Below are 22,432 nucleotides of genomic sequence, written 5' to 3' on the forward strand. Positions count from 1 at the left end.
AAACATTAATACCAAGTATTTAATACTAAATATTCCCTAGTTCACATGAACCTGAAATACATTTAGGTTAATTTCTCTTGTGTTTAGAATTATTAGATTTAAAAGCACTTAATTTTCTTTAGGCCAGTTAGATTACAGCTCATTTACAAACTGATCTCAGCAATATTATCCAAAAACAAAGACACACACTGAGACATATGTAATTACACACAGAGATCTCTTAGTTTTCTCTTTGAGATTTAAAATGTCTCTTTACCCTCTCCCCACTCTTTTTTAGCTTGAATCTCTAATTTGCCCAAGAGTAAGGTCTCAGGCAGACTGGGCTGTGTATTTCAAGGACATGACAAGGGTTAACTTCAAGCTTTTCCCTAGGCAGGCCTTTTTAACAAGCTAACTATTTTTAATTGCATATGCAATTAAGAACTGGTTCTGCAGTTTCCAAGAAATAAAAAAAAATCATTTTAATCAGTTTTCTCTGAAGTCTAATATGGTGATACTGTCTTTTTCTTTCTGTGGTCATGGTCTCATCAGTCAGTCAGTTAAGTCACTCAGCTGTGTCTGACTCTTTGTGACCCCATGGACTGTAGCACACCAGACTTCTCTGTCCATCACCAACTCCCGAAGCTTGCTCAAATTCATGTCCTTCAAGTTGGTGATGCCATCCAACCATCTCATCCTCTGTCGTCCCCTTCTCCTCCTGTCTTCAATCTTTCCCAGCATCAGGGTCTTTTCAAATGTGTCAGTTCTTCGCATCAGGTGGCCAAAGTATTGGAGTTTCAGCTTCAGCATCAGTTCTTCCAGTGAATACTCAGGACCGATTTCCTTTAGGATTGACTGGTTAGATCTCCTTGCAGTCTAAGGGACTCTCAAGATTCTTCACCAACACCACAGTTCAAAAGCATCAATTCTTTGGTGCTCAGCTTTCTTTATAGTCCCATGCAAGACTACTGGAAAAACCATAGCTTTGACTAGACAGCCTTTTGTTGGCAAAGTAGTGTCTCTGTTTTTTAATATGCTGTCTAGTTTGGTCATAGCTTTTCCTCCAAGGAGCAAGCGTCTTTTAATTTCATGGCTACAGTTACCATCTGCAGTGGCTTTGGAGCCCAAGAAAATAGTCTGTCACTGTTTCCATTGTTTCCTCATCTATTTGCCATAAAGTGATGAGACTGTATGCCATGATCTTTGTTTAATAAATGTTGAGTTTTAAGCCAGCTTTTTCACTTTCCTCTTTCACTTTCATCAAGAGGCTGTTTAGTTCCTCTTCACTTTCTGCCATAAGGGTTGTGTTGTCTGGGTATCTGAGGTTATTGATGTTTCTTTCTCCTGGCAATCTTGATTCCAGCTTGAGCTAAAATTTAAATTAGAGAGTGCTCAAACCAGCTCTGATAACAGGGGCAGATTGACGAATAAGTGTTGTCCCAGCAGGGATTGTCCCTCTGGGAAAGTGAAGGTCTCAGTTTGATTAATGCCAGGCTATTGATTATAGGAGAAAGTCCTGGACATAATAAACTTCAGTCCATTTTCCTATCCTGTGTCAATAAAGATCTAATGTTTTAGGCTGTTTTTCTTGTCATTGGATCATAGCTACAGGTTGGCCAGTCATTTACAAATTTTTCCAGTGACTTCCCAGGTGGGACGTGAAAACTTAAGAGGAAATATTTCCCATATTAGCTCGAGCAGTTTGTACCAGATGTCTAGAGTGCTCAAACCAAACCAACAATACCAAACCGAACCAGAACCTCACCAGCTGGTAGTCACACTCCAAATAAAACAAAATGCAAAGAGATAACCAGAAATCAAAAGTCAAGTGACAAGAATGCCCCAAAAGAGATGGCAAAGTGATACCCAGCTATCAAAAGCCAAATGGCATAAATGCAAAACATTACTTCTCAGTCCCACTAGACCTGCAACCTGGCAGAGTCAGTGCTAGCAGCCTTTTTCAGTCCTGATATAGTTTGAAGCAATTTCTTGTTGGTTTTCTACAAAGAAGTTACTCTATTGTTTCCTCTTTTAGAAGCTTCTAGATACCAATCAAAGCAAGCACAGCTGGCCTTTTCTAATTGTGCACACAAAAATATCAATTTTGAAATATCAAAAAGAGTCCCAACTTTGCCATTTTAGGTTGAGATCTCCTTTAGTTTAATTTCTTCAATGAACTAGGTACTTGCAAGTATGAGCTCCATACCTATTGTACATGAATCTTGCTGGAGTGTTAAAGGCTGACTTTCTGATACCCCTTTGTTTCTATTCTTGATATTCTGTTTCCCATTTTAAGTTGAATTTGCCTGGGATAAAAATCACTAGTGAAATTGTGTAGTGGGCCAGTGTGCTGCTTGCGAGCTTAACTCCTCTAGGAGTCATCTCAGAGTTTTTCAGCCCATCTTACGTGTTTCAGATTCTGCCTCTGGCAATCTAAACCATCATGGCTGATCAAGTCGCTGAATGGCTAGTTATGTGCAACCCCTGGACAAGCAAGTATTTTATTTAATGAGTGGGTTTCCCTATGGGACCACCACATGGTATGAGGACTAGACCTCCACCACTCCCGTATATTTCTCAGTCACCTGAGAAAACCAAAAACTGGCCTGGAGGAGACATCCCTTTTCTTCAGAGTAAAGCTCTCATATATTCTCCTTTTATTCCAACAAAGTCTATAAAGGCAGTCGAATGAGGGAAATTGTCAGATCAGCTTCTTACTTAACCACTCAGCAAAGACCATTGAGTCCCCTACAATGGAGTGACCTCAGCATCTTTCAGCTGAGCTCCAGGTATTCCTCGATTTTTTTTTTTCAATTGACCCCCCCCCCCCCCGCCCCTGCCCAGTACCCGAATACCTTTCCACTGGTTGGGTAATTCCCCTGGCATCTTTCAGCCAGCCCCCACCCAATATCTTTTGACTGGGTGGGAATTTCTCAGTATCTTTCAACCAAGCCCCACTCAGTGTCTAGACCATGAATGGGTATACCCTGGATGAAAAGTTTCACTTGGGCCCTGCCCCAGTATCCTTCTAACTGGAAGGGGGGCAGGTAACCTGCTCCACCGTCAAATACAACTCAGAATCTCAACCAATATGGGAGATTTGAGAACCAGGAGAGACTTACCTAAATTTGTCTGCACTCCCCAAGGAGGCAAATGGGAACAAGGGGCCACTGCTGGCACCAAATCTCCAGTTCCTTGTGGAGTTCAGGCAAAGGAAAGTAGTCCGATCTAGGTCGCTTTGTCAGTCACCATAACTATCAACTAAAAAAGATGTACAATTTGACAGTTGCAAGGTAAGTTTTCTTTGGGACAAAATGTGGACTGCAGCTTAGGAGGCAGCAACTCAGATAGCTCTGAGACACTGCTCCAAAGAAGCAGTGGGAGGAAGGTCAATATATAAGGTTTTGGTGAAGGCAGAATTCAATACCATCAAGCACTCATTGTGATGATTTATATAATCTTTTCTGCTTTATTATCCCTTCAAGCAATTGTTAAACATTTCATAAAAAATGATTTTAGGTAATGATTTAAAACAATCATTGGTGTCTTTTTTCTTTTCTCTTTTGTTAGTATTATCATTATGAAGCACAGATTTAATCTTATAAAGAAACTGATTTTTCTTAGTGATCTTAAGTTGACATTAAAGGGTTTGTTATTTTGTTTTGTTTTGTTTTGTTTTCCATTAAATTCTATTGAGAAAATGGAGTTACTATGGAGTTTTTCATGGTTGAATTAAAAAACCAAATTGTGTGCCATGTGTCATCGAACTTAGTTCCTTACTTGGTATCATAAAGAAAATGTATTTCTGACATTTTCTATCTTATTGACACAGTCATATATTCTTAATTGGACTATATTACATAAACGACATTTGGCCTTTATGCCTGTATGAAAGATAAGGTATGAGGCACATCAGTCCCTATGTACATAAATTATTTAGTCCTACTTGAGTTGCACAGCAAAATGCTCTTGTTGACTAGCCCATGCATAAAGTTTCTATAAATACACTTGGAAAAATTTTGTCTACTTGCATAGAGTGAATGATGCTGTGTGTGATAATCTCAGAAGCTTAAGGAATTTCTTTTTTCAGCAAGCAGATTTTCAATGTAAAATTTAGATTTTTACATTTATATTTGTAATGTCAGTTTTTGGCTTAAGATCTGTCATCATTGAAAGAATCATGGCTGATTAGTATGAAGATAGATTCATAAAACCTTAGAACTAGAATAAGTCTTGTAGATGGAACTAATTCCACCCCTTCCACTTAATCAAAAAAATGCTGAGGCCAGAGAGATTAAACTGACTTGGTCAAGTGGATACAAAGAGAAGTAATACCAGACCTGCATAACCATCCTCTATTGTGTCACCCTGCTACTTTACATTAGACTTGTCACTTTTAAGTGTGTACATTTTTATTGATGTACAAATTCTGAGTAAAAATCCCACTTTTCCTGTGTTTCAAAACAACAACTTGTAAGAAGGCAGTATCTTATGTGAGAAATGGGTATTCCAAACCCAATTTTATTATTTTTTATTTTTTAATTAAAATTCAATTTTTTTTAGATTTTCATATAACCATTAAATTTATTATTATTATTATTTACTTTACAATATTGTATTGGCTTTGCCATACGTCAACATGAATCTGCCACGGGTGTACACGTGTTCCCCATCCTGAACCCCCCTCCCACCTCCCTCCTCATACCATCCCTCTGGGTAATCCCAGTATACCAGCCCTGAGCATCCTGTATTGTGCATCGAACCTGGACTGGAGATTCGTTTCACATATGATATTATACATGTTTCAATGCCATTCTCCCAAATTATCCCACCCTCGCCTTCTCCCACAGAGTCCAAAAGACTGTTATATACATCTGTGTTTCTTTTGCTGTCTCACATACAGGGTTATCGTTACCATCTTTCTAAATTCCGTATATATGTGTTAGTATACTGTATTGGTGTTTCTCTTTCTGGCTTACTTCACTCTGTAATAGGCTCCAGTTTCATCCACCTAATTAGAACTAATTCAAATGTATTCTTTTTAATGGCTGAGGAATACTCCATTGTGTATATGTACCACAACTTTCTTATCCGTTCATCTGCTGATGGACATCTAGGTTGCTTCCATGTCCTGGCTATTATAAACAGTGCTGCAGTGAACATTGGGGTACACGTGTCTCTTTCAATTCTGGTTTCCTCAGTGTGTGTGCCCAGCAGTGGGATTGCTGGGTCTTATGGCAGTTCTATTTCCAGTTTTTTAAGGAATCTCCACACTGTTCTCCATAGTGGCTGTACTAGTTTGCATTCCCACCAACAGTGTAAGAGGGTTCCCTTTTCTCCACACCCTCTCCAGCATTTATTGCTTGTTGACTTTTGAATCGCAGCCATTCTGACTGGTGTGAAATGGTACCTCATTGTGGTTTTGATTTGCATTTCTCTGATAATGAGTGATGTTGAGCATCTTTTCATGTGTTTGTTAGCCATCTGTAATGTCTTCTTTGGAGAAATGTCTGTTTAGTTCTTTGGCCCATTTTTTGATTGGGTCATTTATTTTTCTGGAATTGAGCTATAGGAGTTGCTTGTATATTTTTGAGATTAATTCTTCTTTCAGTTGCTTCATTTGCTATTATTTTCTCCCATTCTGAAGGCTGACTTTTCACCTTGCTTATAGTCTCCTTCATTGTGCAGAAGCTTTTAATTTTAATTAGGTCCCATTTGTTTATTTTTGCTTTTATTTCCCGTATTCTGGGAGGGGGGTCATAGAGGATCCTGTTGTGATTCATGTCGGAGAGTGTTTTGCCTGTGTTCTCCTCTAGGAGTTTTATAGTTTCTGGTCTTAATTAGATCTTTAATCCATTTTGAGTTTATTTTTGTGTATGGTGTTAGAAAGTGTTCTAGTTTCACTTTTTTACAGGTGCTTGACCAGTTTTCCCAGCACCACTTGTTAAAGAGATTGTCTTTTCTCCATTGTATATTCTTGCCTCCTTTGTCAAACATAAGATGTCCATAGGTGTGTGGGTTTATATCTGGGCTTTCTATTTTGTTCCATTGATCTATATTTCTGTCTTTGTGCCAGTACCATACTGTCTTGATGATTGTGGCTTTGTAGTAGAGCCTGAAGTCAGGCAGGTTGATTCCTCCAGTTCCATTTTCACTATATTGATTCTTCCCATCCATGAACACGCAAACTCAATTTTAGAGTACCAAAAGTGTGTTGTTATTTCTACTTTTGTGTTGAGTAACATCTGACTTATGAGTTTCAGATGCTCTTGTTTCAATAGTGCTGGTTGTGACTTGCACTTGATTCACTAAAGTTTTTCAGTTATTACTTTTATGAATTAAATGAATTAAAGCTTATTTTGCAGCTTCTTTTTTTGATTAAAGGATAGTTGGTTTATAATGTGTTCATTTCTGGGGTCGAAGAAGGCAATGGCAACCCACCTCAGTACTCTTGCCTAGAAAATCCCATGGACGGAGGAGCCTGGTAGGCTGCAGTCCATGGGGTTGCTAAGAGTCAGACACAACTGAGTGTCTTCACTTTCACTTTTCACTTTTATGCATTGGAGAATGAAATGGCAACCCACTCCAGTTGTTCTTGCCTGGAGAATCCCAGGGACAGGGGAGCCTCATAGGCTGCCATCTATGGGGTCGCACAGAGTCAGACATGACTGAAATGACTTAGCAGCAGCAGCATTTCTGGGGTACAACAAAATGATTTAGTTTTAAATGTGTGTGTACACACACACACACACACACACACACATAAACACATATATACACATTTGTCAGATTCTTTTCCCTTATAGGTTATTGCAAACTATTAAATATAGTTAACTATGCTATACAGGAAGACCTTGTCATTTATCTTTCTTATAATTCATAGTGTGTTATCTGTTAATTCTAAGCTCCTAATTCATCCCTCCCCCACCTTTCCCCTTTGGTTTGTTTAAGTTTGTTTTCCATGTTGTTTGTGAGTCTGTTTCTGTTTTGTAAATGAGTTGCTTTTGTCATTATTAATTCCTCTATTAAATGATATCATATGGTATTTGTATTTTTCTGACTACTTCACTTAGAATGATGATCTCCAAGAACATCCATGTTGTTTCCAATGGCATGGTTTCATTCTTTTTCATGGCCAAGTAATATTGCATGGTGTATATATAGCACAGCTTCTTTATCCATTCATCTGCTGATTAAAATTTAGGTTGCTTCCATGTCCTAGCTATTGTAAATAGTGCTGTAGTGTACATTGTGATGCATGTATCTTTTCTCCAGGTACATGCCCAGGCGTGAGATTCCTGGATCATATGTGTGGTATAGCTCTGTATTAGTTTTTTAACGAACCTCCATACTGTTCTCCATAGTGGCTATACCAATGTACATTCCCACCAACACTGTAGAATTCTCTCCAGAATTTGCTGTTTGTAGATTTTTTTGATGACAGCCATTCTGACCAGTGTGGCGTGATATCCCATTGTAGTTTTGAATTGCATTTCTCTCATAATTAGTGACATTGAGCATCTTTTCATGTACAGTTTGGCCATCTATATACCTTCTTTGGAGAAATGTCTGTTTATATATTCCATCAATTTTTGATTGGGTGTTTTGTGTGCTTCTTTTGTTATTTAGCTGCATGTGTTGTTTGTATATTTTAGAGGTTAATCCCTCATCAATTGCTTTATTTGGAAATATTTTCTCCCATTCTGATGGTTGTCTTTTTATCTTGTTTCTGGTTTTCTTTGCTGTGCAAAAGCTTTTCAGTTTAATTAGGTCCAATTTGTTTGTTTTTGTGTTATGTTCATTACTCTGAAAAGTGAATCAAAAAAGATCTTCTGCAATTTATGTCAGAGAGTGCCTATGTTTTCCTTTAAGAGTTGTATGTATGTATCATTACATTTAGGTCTTTAACCTATTTTGAGTTTGTTTTTGTGTATAATGTTAGAGAATGTTCCTATTTCATTCTTTTACATGTAGCTATTCAGTTTTTCCAGCACTACTTCTTAAAAAGACTGTCTTCTCCATTGTATATTCTTGTTTTCTTTGTCATGGATTCGTTGGCCATAGGTGTATGAGTTTATCTCTGGGCTTTCTATGCTGTTCCATTGATCTATATTTCTGTTTTTGTGACAGTGCCATACTGTTTTGTTGACTGTAGCTTTGCAATATAGTCTGAAGTCAGGGAGTCGGATTCCTCCCACTTCATTTTTCTTTCTCAAGATTGCATTAGCTATTCAGATTCATTTGTGTTTCCTTACAAAATTTAACATTTTTTTGTTGTAGACATGCAAAAAATGCCATTGGTAGTTTGATAGGGATTGCATTGAATCTGTAGATTGCTTGTGGTGGTATAGTCATTTTCACAATATTAATTCTCCTGTCCAGGACATAGTATATCTCTCCATCTGTTTGTGTCATTTTTTTATTTCTTTCATCAGGTTCTTATAGTTTTCGGAGTACAATTCTTTTGTCTCCTTGCTGCTACTGCTGCTAAGTCGCTTCAGTTGTGTCCGACTCTGTGCGACCCCATAGACCCCATAGGCTCCCCTGTCCCTGGGATTCTCCAGGCAAGAACACTGGAGAGGGTTGCCATTTCCTTCTCCAATGCATAAAAGTGAAAGTGAAGTCGCTCAGTCGTGTCCGACTCTGTGCGACCCCATGGACTGCAGCCTACCAGGGTCCTCTGCCCACAGGATTTTCCAGGCAAGATTACTGAAGTGGGTTGCCATTGCCTTCTCCGTTTGTCTCCTTAGGTAGGTTTAATCATAGATATTTTATTTTTGATGCAGTGATTAATAGGATTGTTTTCTTAATTTCTCTTTCTGATCATTCATTGTTAGTGTATAAGAATGCAGGAGATTTCTGTGTATTAATTTTATATCCTGCAACTTTACAAAATTTGCTGAGGAGCTCTCATATTCTGGTAGCATCTCTAAGGTCTTCTATGTATAGTATTATGTCATGTGAAAATAGTGACAGTTTTATTTCTTTTTATATTTGAATTCCTTTTATTTATTTTTCTTCTCTGTTTGCTATAGCTAGTACTTCCAAAAATACATTGAATAAATTGATGAGTGTTGACATCCTTGTCTTGTTCCTGATCTTAGAGGAAATGCTTTCATCTTTTCAGCATTGAGTATGATATCACCTGTAGGTTTGTCATGCTGATGCTGCTGCTAAGTTCCTTCAGTCATGTCCCACTCTGTGTTACCCCATAGACGGCAGCCACCAGCCTCCTCCATCCCTGGGATTCTCCAGACAAGAATACTGGAGTAGGTTGCCATTTCCTTCTCCAAGGTTTGTCATATATCATGCTCATTATGTTGAGGTAGGTTCCCTCTATGCCAACTTTATGGAGAGTTTGTCACAAATGAGTATTGAATTTTGTCAGAAGCTTTTTCTGAATCTATTGAGATGATCATATGATTTTTATTCTTCAATTTGTTAATGTGGTATATCACATTGATTTGCATATATTGAAGAATCCTTTAATCCCTGGGATAAAGCCCACTTCATCATGGTGTGTGATCCTTTTAATATGTTGTTGGATTTGATCTGCTAGTATTCTTTGAGAATTTTATGTCTGTGTTCATCAGTGATATTGGCCTGTAATTTTCTTTGTTTCTAATATCTTTGTCTGATTTTGTTGTCAGAGTGATGGTGGCCTTGTAGAATGAGCTTGGGAGTTTTCCTTCCTCAGAAAATTTTTGGAAGAGTTTTAGAAGGATAAAAGTTAAATTTTCTCTAAATATCTCATAGAAATCACCTGTGAAGCCATCCGGTCCTGAATTTTTGTTTGTTGGAAGTTTTTAAATCACAGTTTCAATTTCAGTACTTGTTAGTCTGTTCATATTTTCTGTTTCTTCTTGGTTCAGTCTTGGAAGATTGTACCTTTCTAAGAATTTGTCAGTGTTTTCTAGGTTATCCATTTTATTGACATAAAGTTGCTTGAAGTAGTCTCTTACGATCCTTTGTATTTCTATGGTGTCTTTTGTAACTTCTCCATTTTTATTTCTAGTTTTATAGATTTTAGCCCTTTCCCTTTTTTCTTGAGGAGTCTGGCTAGAGGTTCATCATTTAAAAAAAAAAATATTTTCAAAGAACCAGCTTTTACTTTTCATTGATCTTTTCTATTATTTTCTTTGTCTCTATTTCATTTATTTCTGCTCTGATCATTATGATTTCTCTCCTACTAATTTTGGATTTTTCTGGTTGCTTTAGGTATAAGGTTAGGTTGTTTGAGTTTTTTTTGTTTGTTTGTTTCCTGAGGTTGTATTGTATTGCTGTAAATTTTACTCTTAGAACTGCTTTTGCTACATCCCGTAGGTTTTGGGTTATTGTGTTTTCATTGTCATTTGTCTCTAGGTATTTTTTATTTCCTCTTTGATTTATTCAGTGATCCATTGGTTGTTTAGTCTCAACATGTGTGTTTTTTACAGTTTATGATTTCCTATAATTTGTTTCTAATCTCAATGTTGTGGTCAGAATCCTGATACAATCTCAGTTTTCTTAGATTACTGCAGCTTGATTTGTGGCCTAATGTGTGATACATTCTGGAGAAGTCTTATGTGCACTTGAGAAGTGTACTCTCTGTTTGTATATGAAATGATGTAAAAATATCAATTAAGTCCATCTGATGTAATGTGTCATTTAAAGCTAGTGTTTCATTATTGGTTTTCTGTCTGGGTTATCTGTCCATTGGTGTAAATGGGTCATTAAAAAGTCATCCACTATTGTGTTACTGTCGATTTTCCCTTTTATGGTTATTAATATTTGGCTTATATATCAAGGTGATCCTCAATTTCTCTAGGTAGTAATATTGAGAATTTTTTCATGTGCCTGTTGACCATTTGTATGTCTTTGGAGAAATAGGTCTGCCCATTTTTGATTGTTTGTGGGTTTTTTTGATATTGAGCTGTTTGAGCTTTTCATATATTTTGGAAATTAAGCCCTTATTGGTTACATCATTTCAAATATTTTCTCCCATTCCATAGGTTGTCTTTTCAATTTGCTTGTCATTTTCTTTGCTGTGAAAAATTTTATGTTTTATTAGGATATTTTGCAGTTTCTTTAATTCCAATACAAAGGTAAACATATTGCCAAGAGAGGAATTTGTGACAGAGAACACATTTTGTCATCTTTTATGCCATTAAGACTTTATTCCTATGCTGAGCTGTGCTCAATCATGTCCTACTCTTTTGCAACCCCATGGACTGTAGCTGGCCAGGCTCCTCTGTCCATGGGATTTTCCAGGCAAGAATACTAGAGTAGATTGATGTTGCCTTCTCCAAAGGATCTTCCTGGCCCAGAGATCAAACCCAAGTCTCTTGTGTCTCCTGCAATGGCAGGTGGATTCTTCACCACTGAGCCACTTGGCCAATGAAAGTAAAAAGGAACTTAGTTTATAAAAGGTAGATTCAGGATTTAAACCAATTTTCAAGTCAATTATAATCTCACATGATGCCAGTGGACAACATTTCCAGTCCTATTGCATCTTCCAAAATCTTAAGTTATATTTGTTAATTGGTACTAATGAATGTAATACTTTTAGGAAAACAGTTGGCCCACTGATCTAATTTGTGATCATTTTTAGCATTTATTCAGCAAGTTAGTTTGACGGAAAGAAATTAGAATTGGTCACAGAATAGGAAGGAGCATTTTACATAGAGATTCAAATTTTAATAGAAATATGACATGTTCTGGGTATGGTTTTGTGATTACTTTAACCCCTTAAGGTCTTGAAGCCTTTTTGTTCATGTACCCCTCAAACACTTAGAAGTTGGCTTATATAATTTTTCATCATAAGATTCAAATAATTACCAAGAATATAGTTTCTAACAGTACAAATGTTGATGTGGCATAATAAAACAATAACATCACCCCTTTAAATATATTCAATGGAATTTAAGTATCAGAAATATTTGATCACCGCTATCACCCATTTCAAATAATTAATGGAAATAGATTTTTTAAAAATTTCTTAAGACAGTAAGCTTGTCAGTATTAAAAATAACTATCTTCTAGATTTAGTAATTCAAATTATTATTTGTGTAAAATTAAACTATCATAAATACATTACAGTTTTGATAAATGATTAAACACAAATTAAATTTCTTGAAATGCATTGCTTAATAAAGTGGAAGGAGAGGAAGTTGAGCATCTAGACAATGACTTGCTTGGAGTTATTTTTGTTGTTGTTCAGTCACTCAGTTGTGTCCAGTTCTTTGCGACCCCATAGACTGCAGCACAACAAGCTTACCTGTCCTTCACCATCTCCTGGAGTTTACTCAAATTCATGTCCATTGAGTCAGTGATGCCATCCAACCATCTCATCCTCTGTCATCCCCTTCTCCTCCTGTCTTCAATCTTTCCCAGCATCAGGGTCTTTTCCAATGAGTCAGCTCTTTGTATCAGGTAGCCAAAGTATTGGGGCTTCAGCATCAGTCCTTCCAATGAATATTAAGGGTTGATTTTAGGATTGACTAGTTTGATCTCCTTGCAGTCCAAGGGACTCTCAAGAGTCTTCTCCAGAACCACGGGAGTTATTTTACCTTGTGAAAAGTCCTCTTGTATCTTTATACATATACCAGTTTAAAGATTGCTGCCTTAAGTGACTTGCAGCACCTTCTACAAGAGATTATTACATTTACTCAACACCATTTAGTGACTAAGAGTGGGCATTCCAGAGGCAGACCGTGTGGTCTTAAATTTCAGCTCTAAGCCTCAGCTGTTCCTTTTAATAATTGCATGACTTTGGGAGATCTGCTTAACTCCACTGTTAACTCTTACCTGTAAAATGAAAATAGTGATTGGCTGTTGCATGGGTAAAATGAAATAATACATCAGACATGCTTAGGGTAGTGTCTGACATATGAAAGTTTGCTATACAATAAATTCTAGATAATCTTGTCAATTCTTTTGAGAATTTAATATAAGTATCTTAAGGTGTCTGTGAGCATTTCTCAGGCAGATTTAAATAATTTAAGGATTATCCACTAATACTTTCCTTACTTCTACCCTGGTCAGTCAAATAATTTTCCACATTTTGTACAAGAAGCTAGTAAAGTTTTCCTATGCATGTGTATGCATACATATATTTGTATGCACACATATGTCTTCTTAAGACTGTGAATACTTAGTGTCTACTCATGGCAGGGAAGCAAATTGTCTTTACCCACAAATATTTGTTAAACACCCATTGAAAAGTAAAAGTTATATTTAACAAAGAAGAGGAAAACTGACTCTAAAACTTGCCCTTGCTAAAGACTTATGAGATGTATGAAGATTAATAAGCCAATTTTGAAAGTAATTTGAATTAAAAACAAAAACAAAAGCACAACCTCTCTGATTTGAAAAGAAGCAGTAAATTCAAAGTGACCTAAACAAGAAAGTAATATAGATAACAGGGAAAGCAGGTAACAGGAAAAGCAGGTAACAAGGAGCAGAAAGAAAAAAACAGTTGTTCATACCTTAAAATTGTAAATCAATTATTAATAATAATGTCGAATCTAAGCATAATCAAGGTATATATATTAGCATTCAAGTTATGGGTATCTTTAATTTTTTCTTCTAAGAATTGTAATAAAACTTGTTAAGTACAAAATGCTAATCTGACTTTATTACTAGAAAATTTTGATATCATTGCATGAACTGAACTCTCTTACATTGTTAGGAAACATAAGGGTATAGTTACTTGTTGTATTTCTTTTATATATCCTGATTTATAGAACTAGTATTTTACTATTAAGATTTTTTTTAAATATACTTTTTAATTTATATTCACATTCACCTGCTTTTTCTCTAGTACACATTAATTGAATAGGAAAGAATTGGAAAATTGAGAACTTTGATGTGAATGTTAGTATTTTGTGAGACTGAGATGAGAGACAGGACAATTTCTGTCAAGTGTTACATCAGAGATTTCTACAGTTATATACTCTGTTTAATTCAGAATTTATCTAGGGACTTTAAACTTCCCACCAAAGTTATATAACAGTTGAAAATCTTTATTTCATTAGGAAATAAAATATTTCATTATTTTCATTAGGAATAATTTTGTTGTGAAAGTTGTTTACATTTTGAAGTAATTAGTACCATATATCCTTCAATATCCCAGAACCAATGGGAATCATTATTACATTCATATAAAAACATTGCTTAAATAGGATGGGTATTTTATTGGCCATACATAAGACAGGAACTTCCTTAGAATATCACTTAAGTTGGTAAACCTGGAAAAAATACTACAATTTTGATTTTAGCTCACATGGTTATTAAAAGTCCCTCTATGCTTAGATATATTTAAAGAGAATTCAATTCTGATGTTACATTTCTGTTGTAAACTTTGAACTATCTTCCTGAGGTTTAAAAATGTCTACTAACCTAAAATAAATTTATAGCAAAGAAGCACATGTACTTCTCTACTGGGGTTTTAGGAGCAGGAATATCTCAGTTCTTATACTTTTCTCTAATATGTATTTTTTTCTTCCATAATTCTGTTCTGCCCTAAGCCCTTTACAGAACCACAAAAATTACTCCCATTTAGGGATCCTCTTAGTTCTTCCTTTCAATACATAGACCCTTTTGTCCTTCTTTTACCCTATGTATTAATATGTAGGCCTTTAGGAATTCTGAGTTCCTTAGACTGCAGTATTTCACTTCCATGAAGGGCCCTTTTGTACATGATATTCTAACCCAAACATTCTTTGAAGTCCAGGCCTCATGAATCTGTAAATGCAAAACAAAATTATTTGGAAATCCTGAAAATATTACAGACTGTTTTGACTTGTGCCATATTATAGACTTTTAAGTATATGTATGATTTAAACTAAGCTAACAGTATTCCCCAAAAGCTTTCTTAGAGAACCCTATAATGAATAGATGATTTGTTTTTAACTTACCAGTAAAGTTTGCATAAATGGTCTTTTCAGTCTGAAGAATATGAAGTGTAGTCTCTAAAGTAAATGGATAGTCCACTTTTAGTCTTTTTCTTTATACAATATTTTGCTTAGCAATCCTTTATCCACCTTCTCTGGGAATGTTTTCAGAATAGCTTAAGCTCTTTCTATGAACACATGGTTTCCTAAGCTTTTTTCTGTACTGATTTGACAAAACCATACACTGGTACTTCTTGAGTCTCAATATGTTCCCTCTTAGTTAACATGTATTTTTGCTATACAGTTAACACACATAGCCTATTGCTTTGGTTTTTACATGCCACCATCACTAGATTATAAACTTCTTAAAGGCAGGGGCCATGACTTACTTGACTCTCTTCCCCCATGGCACCAGCTTCGTGCCTTGAATATTAGTACACAGTGAAATTTGTGATATGCAGGAACTCAAAATGTTTTTTTTTTTTTAAAACAGATTTGGTTCATTTGACTTGTACATCTTCTAAAACAGCAAGAGAAGATTTAGAACCAGTTGTGCAGAAATTGTTTACTCCATATACCGAAACGGAGATAGGTAAGAACCATAATCAGTGATTCATGATGTAAAGGTAATTTGACCACTTTTCTTAGAGATGTCTTGAAGGTTTCTGTAGCCTGAACTAGAATCTGTTATATTCAGCACCAGTACTTACATGTTTTCCTAGGATGATTAAGCGATTAAGCGCATTCTCTTCCTAAAAATGGGGTAGTGTCTGTAAGGATAAAGGAAAATATACATCTGACACACAATGTATATATTAAGTGCAAAACTATACATTTATATGTGTACATACTTGCATAGAAAAAGACTATCAGGAAATCTGTCAATCTTGGTGAAATTATAGGTAATATTTTTTTTAATTTTCTTTATTTTATATATGTTGTACAACAAGCATATATTCCTTTATCAGAAAAAGTTTTCTTCATTTATTAAGGAAAAAAAACTTGGTTCGACTGAGAGATTAAACTATTAATTGGAAAATTCAGGAATCCTTCCTGACCAATAATTGTCTTTTAATGCATAGTATGTTAGTGATGTGATATTTAGCTTTCAAGATATATATATATATATATATCACTTTGCTACTTACTCATGGTGGAAAAATGCTTTTCAGCCATAAATTGTGTAACTTTTATCCCCACATCATAGGGTAGTTCTTATAGATATGAATGGAGCAAATTGTAGTGAATGTTGTGTATAATTGATCAAAACATAGCCTAATGGATCTTATTCATTTATATGAAGTGATGGTGATTTTCATTATAGGATTAGCATGTCCAGTTGAATTCTGGCCAGTTTCCTCATTGATTCATATGTCTTCATTTTCTTTGAATGCTGTGTTTGTTCAGGCAACAATTTATTTACTCCCTACTTATTGTGTTTCCTTTTAGTTCATCTCCTGTGTGTCTTGCTTGTTTTCTTTGCAGAGACAGTGCATAAAGGGGCATTTACATAGGAAAACAAATATAATTAATTTCATTTTGAGCTGCCTGAATCAAATCCTGCAACCTGAAAATTTATTTCACTTTAGTTTAGAATTTAATTTGTTCCATATGGTTAGCAGTTCTAATGTAACATTCTTTAAGCATATCTTAATACAGTATTTAAGTAAATGGTGTAATTTCTACATAATTATTGTATTGAACTGTCTTTTTTTTTTAAGGTGTCTAAATAAGCTTGTTAATTTAGACACTAGCTAGTTGTGCATCAGAGTGCTTGAATTCAGGAGCTTACAGCATTATTTATGAAGGAAAAATATATAAATATGAAGTACCTCATGTTGAATGTTATTGTACTTGTATTTTTAACAGTGCAGATCTGGTTAGACACATGAATGTGTATAATCATGTTAAATGCAAATAAAATAAAACCGGTTCATAAAAAATCATAAAAAAATTTTTATAATACATTAAAAATTTGATTGCAGATTTATGGTACACAACAATATTCTTAACTGTAATGTGAAATCAGTTTTATCTTTGGCTTTAATTACCTTGCTTATAAAAACTCTGAATTCCTTCTTTTTTCTGAAGTTTTTCATAATTTTTTTGTAATTTCATTGTGTGGTAGTCTCAAATAATACACTAAATTTTAGTCTTGTATCATTGCTCTTCATTTTTTAAATGCATATAATTTTCTTTTTTAAAAGTCAAAATGGGGAAATTACATATCCATTCCTTAGCATCTTCTAGCCATTTTAGATTTTTAAGCATTAATCTTAATGGTTAATGTGATCCCATTTTGAAATGATGTATTGTTCAGAACATGAGTGAAATTCTTTAGTAAGAACTATGTGCTCAGAGGGGTCATCAGGTGCACTGAGGCACTGAAAAGCTAGTTTTCACTGACACATAGGCCTTTTTATCATCAGGATGAGGTAGTGGTCATATTTTAATTAAAATGTCAGAACAAATACTGTTGGAGTTATTGAAAATGAATCACCAGATAAAGTGAGCACTGGGCCATGGCAGGTCAAAGAGGCAAAGTCACCTGGAGAAGAGAACTCCATTCATTTTCCTGCCTAAATGAGGAAGAAGGAACTTTATGAACAATATGAACTTTTAATACATTAAAGCACATTCTCCTCTATAGCAAAAGCCCCTGTTTTCACGGATTGGTGGCTTGTACTGTTAATGTTCTAGTTATCTAACAGTGATATGAAACCTTATGCTTTAGAGCTTTATAAATATTTTCTCTTAAAGTTCATGCCAGAAGAATAACATTATTTAAGCTTATTTTCTTTTTATTCGAATTCTATGTTTTGTGTAGTGCTGTGCTTCATAAGCTTCCATGAAAGTCAGCCTAGTCACTTTAATGAAGTTTATTTATTGTAAAAGGTAATGTTCTCTTCTCAAACACAGTACTACTTTTCCTTTGTATCTGAGAAATTCAATGTCCTTGCCTTCTGTTCTCTCTCCTTCCTTGTTCATGTTTAAGGTATCAGCTGGAGCTCTTATCATATGCTATGCCTTAAAGAAGCAGTTGTACTAATACTTCCAAGAGCCCTACTTCCCAGGCCCTTTTAAGCACATCAGAAATCTCTAAATTATTCCCTGCTTCACAATGCAAGGACATTTCAGACGTTTTATGCCTAATAAACCTGATTCTATGAGTGAGAAAATGAGGTGATTGCTCACCATTCATAGGTGCGTTAATTCCTCAAAAATCTATGCATGCGTGCATGCTCAGTCACTCAGTCGTTTCTGACTCTTTGTGACCACATGGACTATAGCCCACCTGGCTTCTCTGTCCATGGAAGTTTCCAGGAAAGAATACTGGAATGGGTTGGCATTTCCTTCTCCAGAGGATCTTCTCAACCCAGGGATCAAACCCACATCTTCTACATCTCCTGCATTGGCAGGCAGATTCTTTACCACTAGCACCACTTGGGAAGTCCCTAGATTCCATAACATCCTTCTAAGCACTGGTAGACTTTCCCTAAGTATTACTTATTTTACTCAGGAATTTAAGATTTTTCTGTACAAACTGAAGCAGGAATTTCATTAGTACAGTATCTTCAAATGTGTGCAATGTAGTATCATGACTTGTACCATCTTCTTTCTCTTTTTCCCTCCATTGGGCACAACACGTGAAGTTACCTCATTCCATCTCATTCAGTTCCTATGTCAAAAAGTAGCACTGCCTAAAAATAGGAATTCCCCTTATAGATGTCATTTTGAAAAAGGTGGCTGATAAGGGTATTCAGAATTGCTGGACTGAGAAGTCAAATGCCTTATCTTAATTCCTTTTTGCATTTGCTGTGTTCAGTCTAGGTGGTATCTGTAGTAGTTTCCTACTCTCTTGGTCTCATGTTAGCTATGTTGCTAAAGTAGTTCACTCTCTCCCTAGACATGACATGCAACTGTAGACTATTTGTTGCTTTTATTTGGTGCGCCATTGTTGATTTTCTTTGGGCTACTTTGTTCTGTACTTGCCTCAGTTTAATTTGTGCAAGATTTTATTCTAAATTACCTATTCCTTGTTTAGTCTTTGCACAATCTAATTGAATGAAATGAGCTTTTACAGAAAACCAATTCTGTTTCTGGCCAAGTGATGTATTCCTATCCAAACCTTGGAAACTTTAATATTTTTTGACAATTGTGCACTACACAACTGCATGTTATTTTTCCAGCTCTCTACCTTCAAGCTGGCCTCAAAGAAAGATGAAGCAATTATATGTTCTTTCAGGCTTTTAGGGTCAAAGCCCGATAACTCCCTTGTATCTAGACCATTTATCTTCAGCCTGTGTTAACTTTTCATTTTCTTGGTTTCCTTTCAAAGCCTCAACCTCTATGAAATTTCTTTCCTAAATTGATAGGATTATTCATTTTCCCCAACTTGTATTGAGTGAAGGCCCTCCTCTAAGCTGGAACTTTCATAAAATATAAGATAAGCTCTCTTCAGTTCAGTTCAGTCACTCAGTTGTGTCCAACTCTTTGCGACCCCATGAATTGCAGCACGCCAGGCCTCCGTGTCCATCACCATCTCCCGGAGTTCACTCAGATTCACGTCCATCGAGTCAGTGATGCCATCCAGCCATCTCATCTTCTGTCGTCCCCTTCCCCTCCTGCCCACAATCCCTCCCAGCATCAGAGTCTTTTCCAAGGAGTCAACTCTTTGCATGAGGTGGCCAAAGTACTGGAGTTTCAGCTTTAGCATCATTCCTTCCAAAGAAATCCCAGGGTTGATCTTCAGAATGGACTGGTTGGATCTCCTTGCAGTCCAAGGGACTCTCAAGAGTCTTCTCCAACACCACTGTTCAAAAGCTTCAATTCAGCGCTCAGCCTTCTTCATGGTCCAACTCTCACATCCATACATGACCACAGGAAAAACCATAGCCTTGACTAGACATGATATGCTTAGAAATGGAATGAGCAATATTAAGGGACTTCCAGATCTTAGCCCACTTTTCTGCAATGCTCCTAGAGTCTGGTTTCACAAGTGATAGGCACTATGTTTAATTGTCTTCCTGTAACATTTAATGAAACCAGACTCACCAATAAACTTACTAAGAGCCATATAGTTTTAGCTATGAAATACGAGTATCTTATGTTCCTTAATTTTGTTAGTAAGTAGTCTTTGCCATCTATTGTGTGGTTACACAAAGCTGGTGATACCTTAGACTCATAGATCTTGGCATTAGAAAGGGACGTCTTAAAGAATCACTTCATCCAGAGTTTCTGTGTCCTATCACATTAATAATTATAAATTATTCAGGATGAACAAGGAAAAGAACATATTTGGTATTCTTTAGTGGAGATATTTTGAGTTAAGTATAATAAATGCCTGTTTGTCCTGAATTGGGGGATAGGGCATTCTTTTTAACTGAATACTACAATTAGCTAACTTTTCTACACTGATTATAAATTAACAAATAAGATTTAATTAACTAGATAATTATAACTTTACAATTTTCTTTATGATTCCTATAGTGCTTCATGCTCTTGGGTAATTGTCATGTACATCCATTGTTACTAATATATAAAATTTGAGGTTTTCTTCAAATTCAGGCTAAGAAAACATTGTAGTCAATAAATATATTAACAGTAATGTTTTCTGTTTTCAACCAAAGAAAATGTAATTATAACATTTCCAAGGAGGAGAGGCATAAAAATAATTATTAAGATAGCAAGGAATGTTGCTGTTCTGTTATCAAGTCATATATGACTTTTCACAACCCCATAGACTGCAGCACACCAGGCTTCCCTATCCCTTACCATCTCCTGGAGTATGCCCAAGTTCATGTCCATTGAGTCAGTGATGCCATCCAGCCATCTAATCTTCTGCCCCCTCTTCTCCTTCTGCCTTCAGTCTTGAACGGCATCAAGGTCTTTTCCAATTAGTCATTTGTTCACATCAGGTGGCCAAAGTATGGGAGCTTCACCTTCAGCATCATCAGGGTTGATTTCCTTTAAGATTGACTGGTTTGATCTCCTTGCTGTCCATGAACTCTCAAGAGTCTTCTCCAGCACCACAGTTTGGAAGCATCACTTCACAGTTTGAAAGCAAGGAATAGGCTTTAGTTATTGAGATTAATAACTTTTTATAGCATATCATACTACCTGAAAACAGAATTAAAATTAGTTCAAGAATTACTCATTGAGCATCTGTTGTATACTATGCTCTGTATTAGGGAACATGAAAATTCAAGAGAATAGGGACTAAGTCTACTCAATCTTTGTATCCCCAGCTCCTAGCCTGATACCTAACATATATAATAAATGCTTGCTGTAAATGAGAGAATGTGTACTGAAAACAACTTACAGTCTCATAATCGTATTTTTCTTGTTGGTTGGCATTACTTTGGTAATCTAGTAGGACAGAGTGTTAGTGAGTGAGGATATCCAAGTTTTAATCTTGTATATACTATTTTTAATCAGCTTTATTGAGATTCACATACCATACAGTTTACCCATTTAAAGTGTAAAATCCACTGTTTTTTAATTTGTTGTTGAAACATCACCACAGTCAGTTTTAGAATATTTCCATCACCCTTTAGCCATTAACCTGTTCAGTTCAGTTCAGTGGCTCAGTCGTATCTGACTCTTTGCGACTCCATGAACCGCAGCATGCCAGGCCTCCCTGTCCATCACCTACTGCCAGAGTCCACACAAATCCATGTCCATTGAGTCGGGGATGCCATCCAACCATCTCATCCTCCATCGTCCCCTTCTCCTCCCGTCCTCAATCCTTCCCAGCATCAAGGTCTTTTCAAATGAGTCACTTCTTCGCATTAGGTGGCCAAAGTATTGGAGTTTCAGCTTCAACATCAGTCCTTCCAATGAACACCCAGGACTGATCTCTTTTAGGATGGACTGGTTGGATCTCCTTGCAGTCCAAGGGATTCTCAAGAGTCTTCTCCAACACCACAGTTCAAAAGCATCAATTCTTCTGTGCTCAGCTTTCTTTATAGTCCAAATCTCACATCCATACATAACTACTGGAAAAACAATAGCCGTGACTAGACGGACTTTGTTGGCAAAGTAATGTCTCTGCTTTTTAATATGCTGTCTAGATTGGTCATAAGTTTCCTTCCAAGGAGTAAGCATCTTTTAATTTCATGGCTGCAATACCCATCTGCAGTGATTTTGGAGCCTAGAAAAATAAAGTCAGCCACTGTTTCCACTGTTTCCCCATCTATTTGCCATGGATTGATGGGACCAGATGCCATGATCTTAGTTTTCTGAATGTTGAGTTTTAAGCCAACTTTTTCACTCTCCTCTTTCACTTTCATCAAGAGGCTTTTTAGTTCCTCTTCACTTTCTGCCATAAGGGTAGTGTCATCTGCATATCTGAGGTTACTGATATTTCTCCCAGCAATCTTGATTCCAGCTTGTGCTTCCTCTACCCCAGCATTTCTCATGATGTACTCTGCATATAAGTTAAGTAAGAAGGGTGACAATATACAGCCTTGACGTACTCCTTTTCCTATTTAGAACCAGTCTGTTGTTCCATGTCCAGTTCTAACTGTTGCTTCCTGACCTGCATATAGGTTTCTCAAGAGGCAGGTCAGGTGGTCTGA

The 22,432-nt window shown here is 36.1% G+C and overlaps 1 protein-coding gene across 1 annotated transcript in view; it reads left to right on the forward strand.

The window, feature by feature from the left end:
- Positions 1-22,432, forward strand: part of CHM (CHM Rab escort protein) — a 214,332-nt gene that overhangs the window by 176,498 nt on the left and 15,402 nt on the right. The window contains exon 13 of the mRNA XM_068963181.1: positions 15,346-15,444. Coding sequence (XP_068819282.1) covers positions 15,346-15,444 — 99 coding nt within the window. The remainder of the gene's footprint in view (positions 1-15,345; positions 15,445-22,432) is intronic.

This window comes from Capricornis sumatraensis, chromosome X (genome assembly GCF_032405125.1).
Source record: "Capricornis sumatraensis isolate serow.1 chromosome X, serow.2, whole genome shotgun sequence".
NCBI classification, from domain to species: Eukaryota; Metazoa; Chordata; class Mammalia; order Artiodactyla; family Bovidae; genus Capricornis; species Capricornis sumatraensis.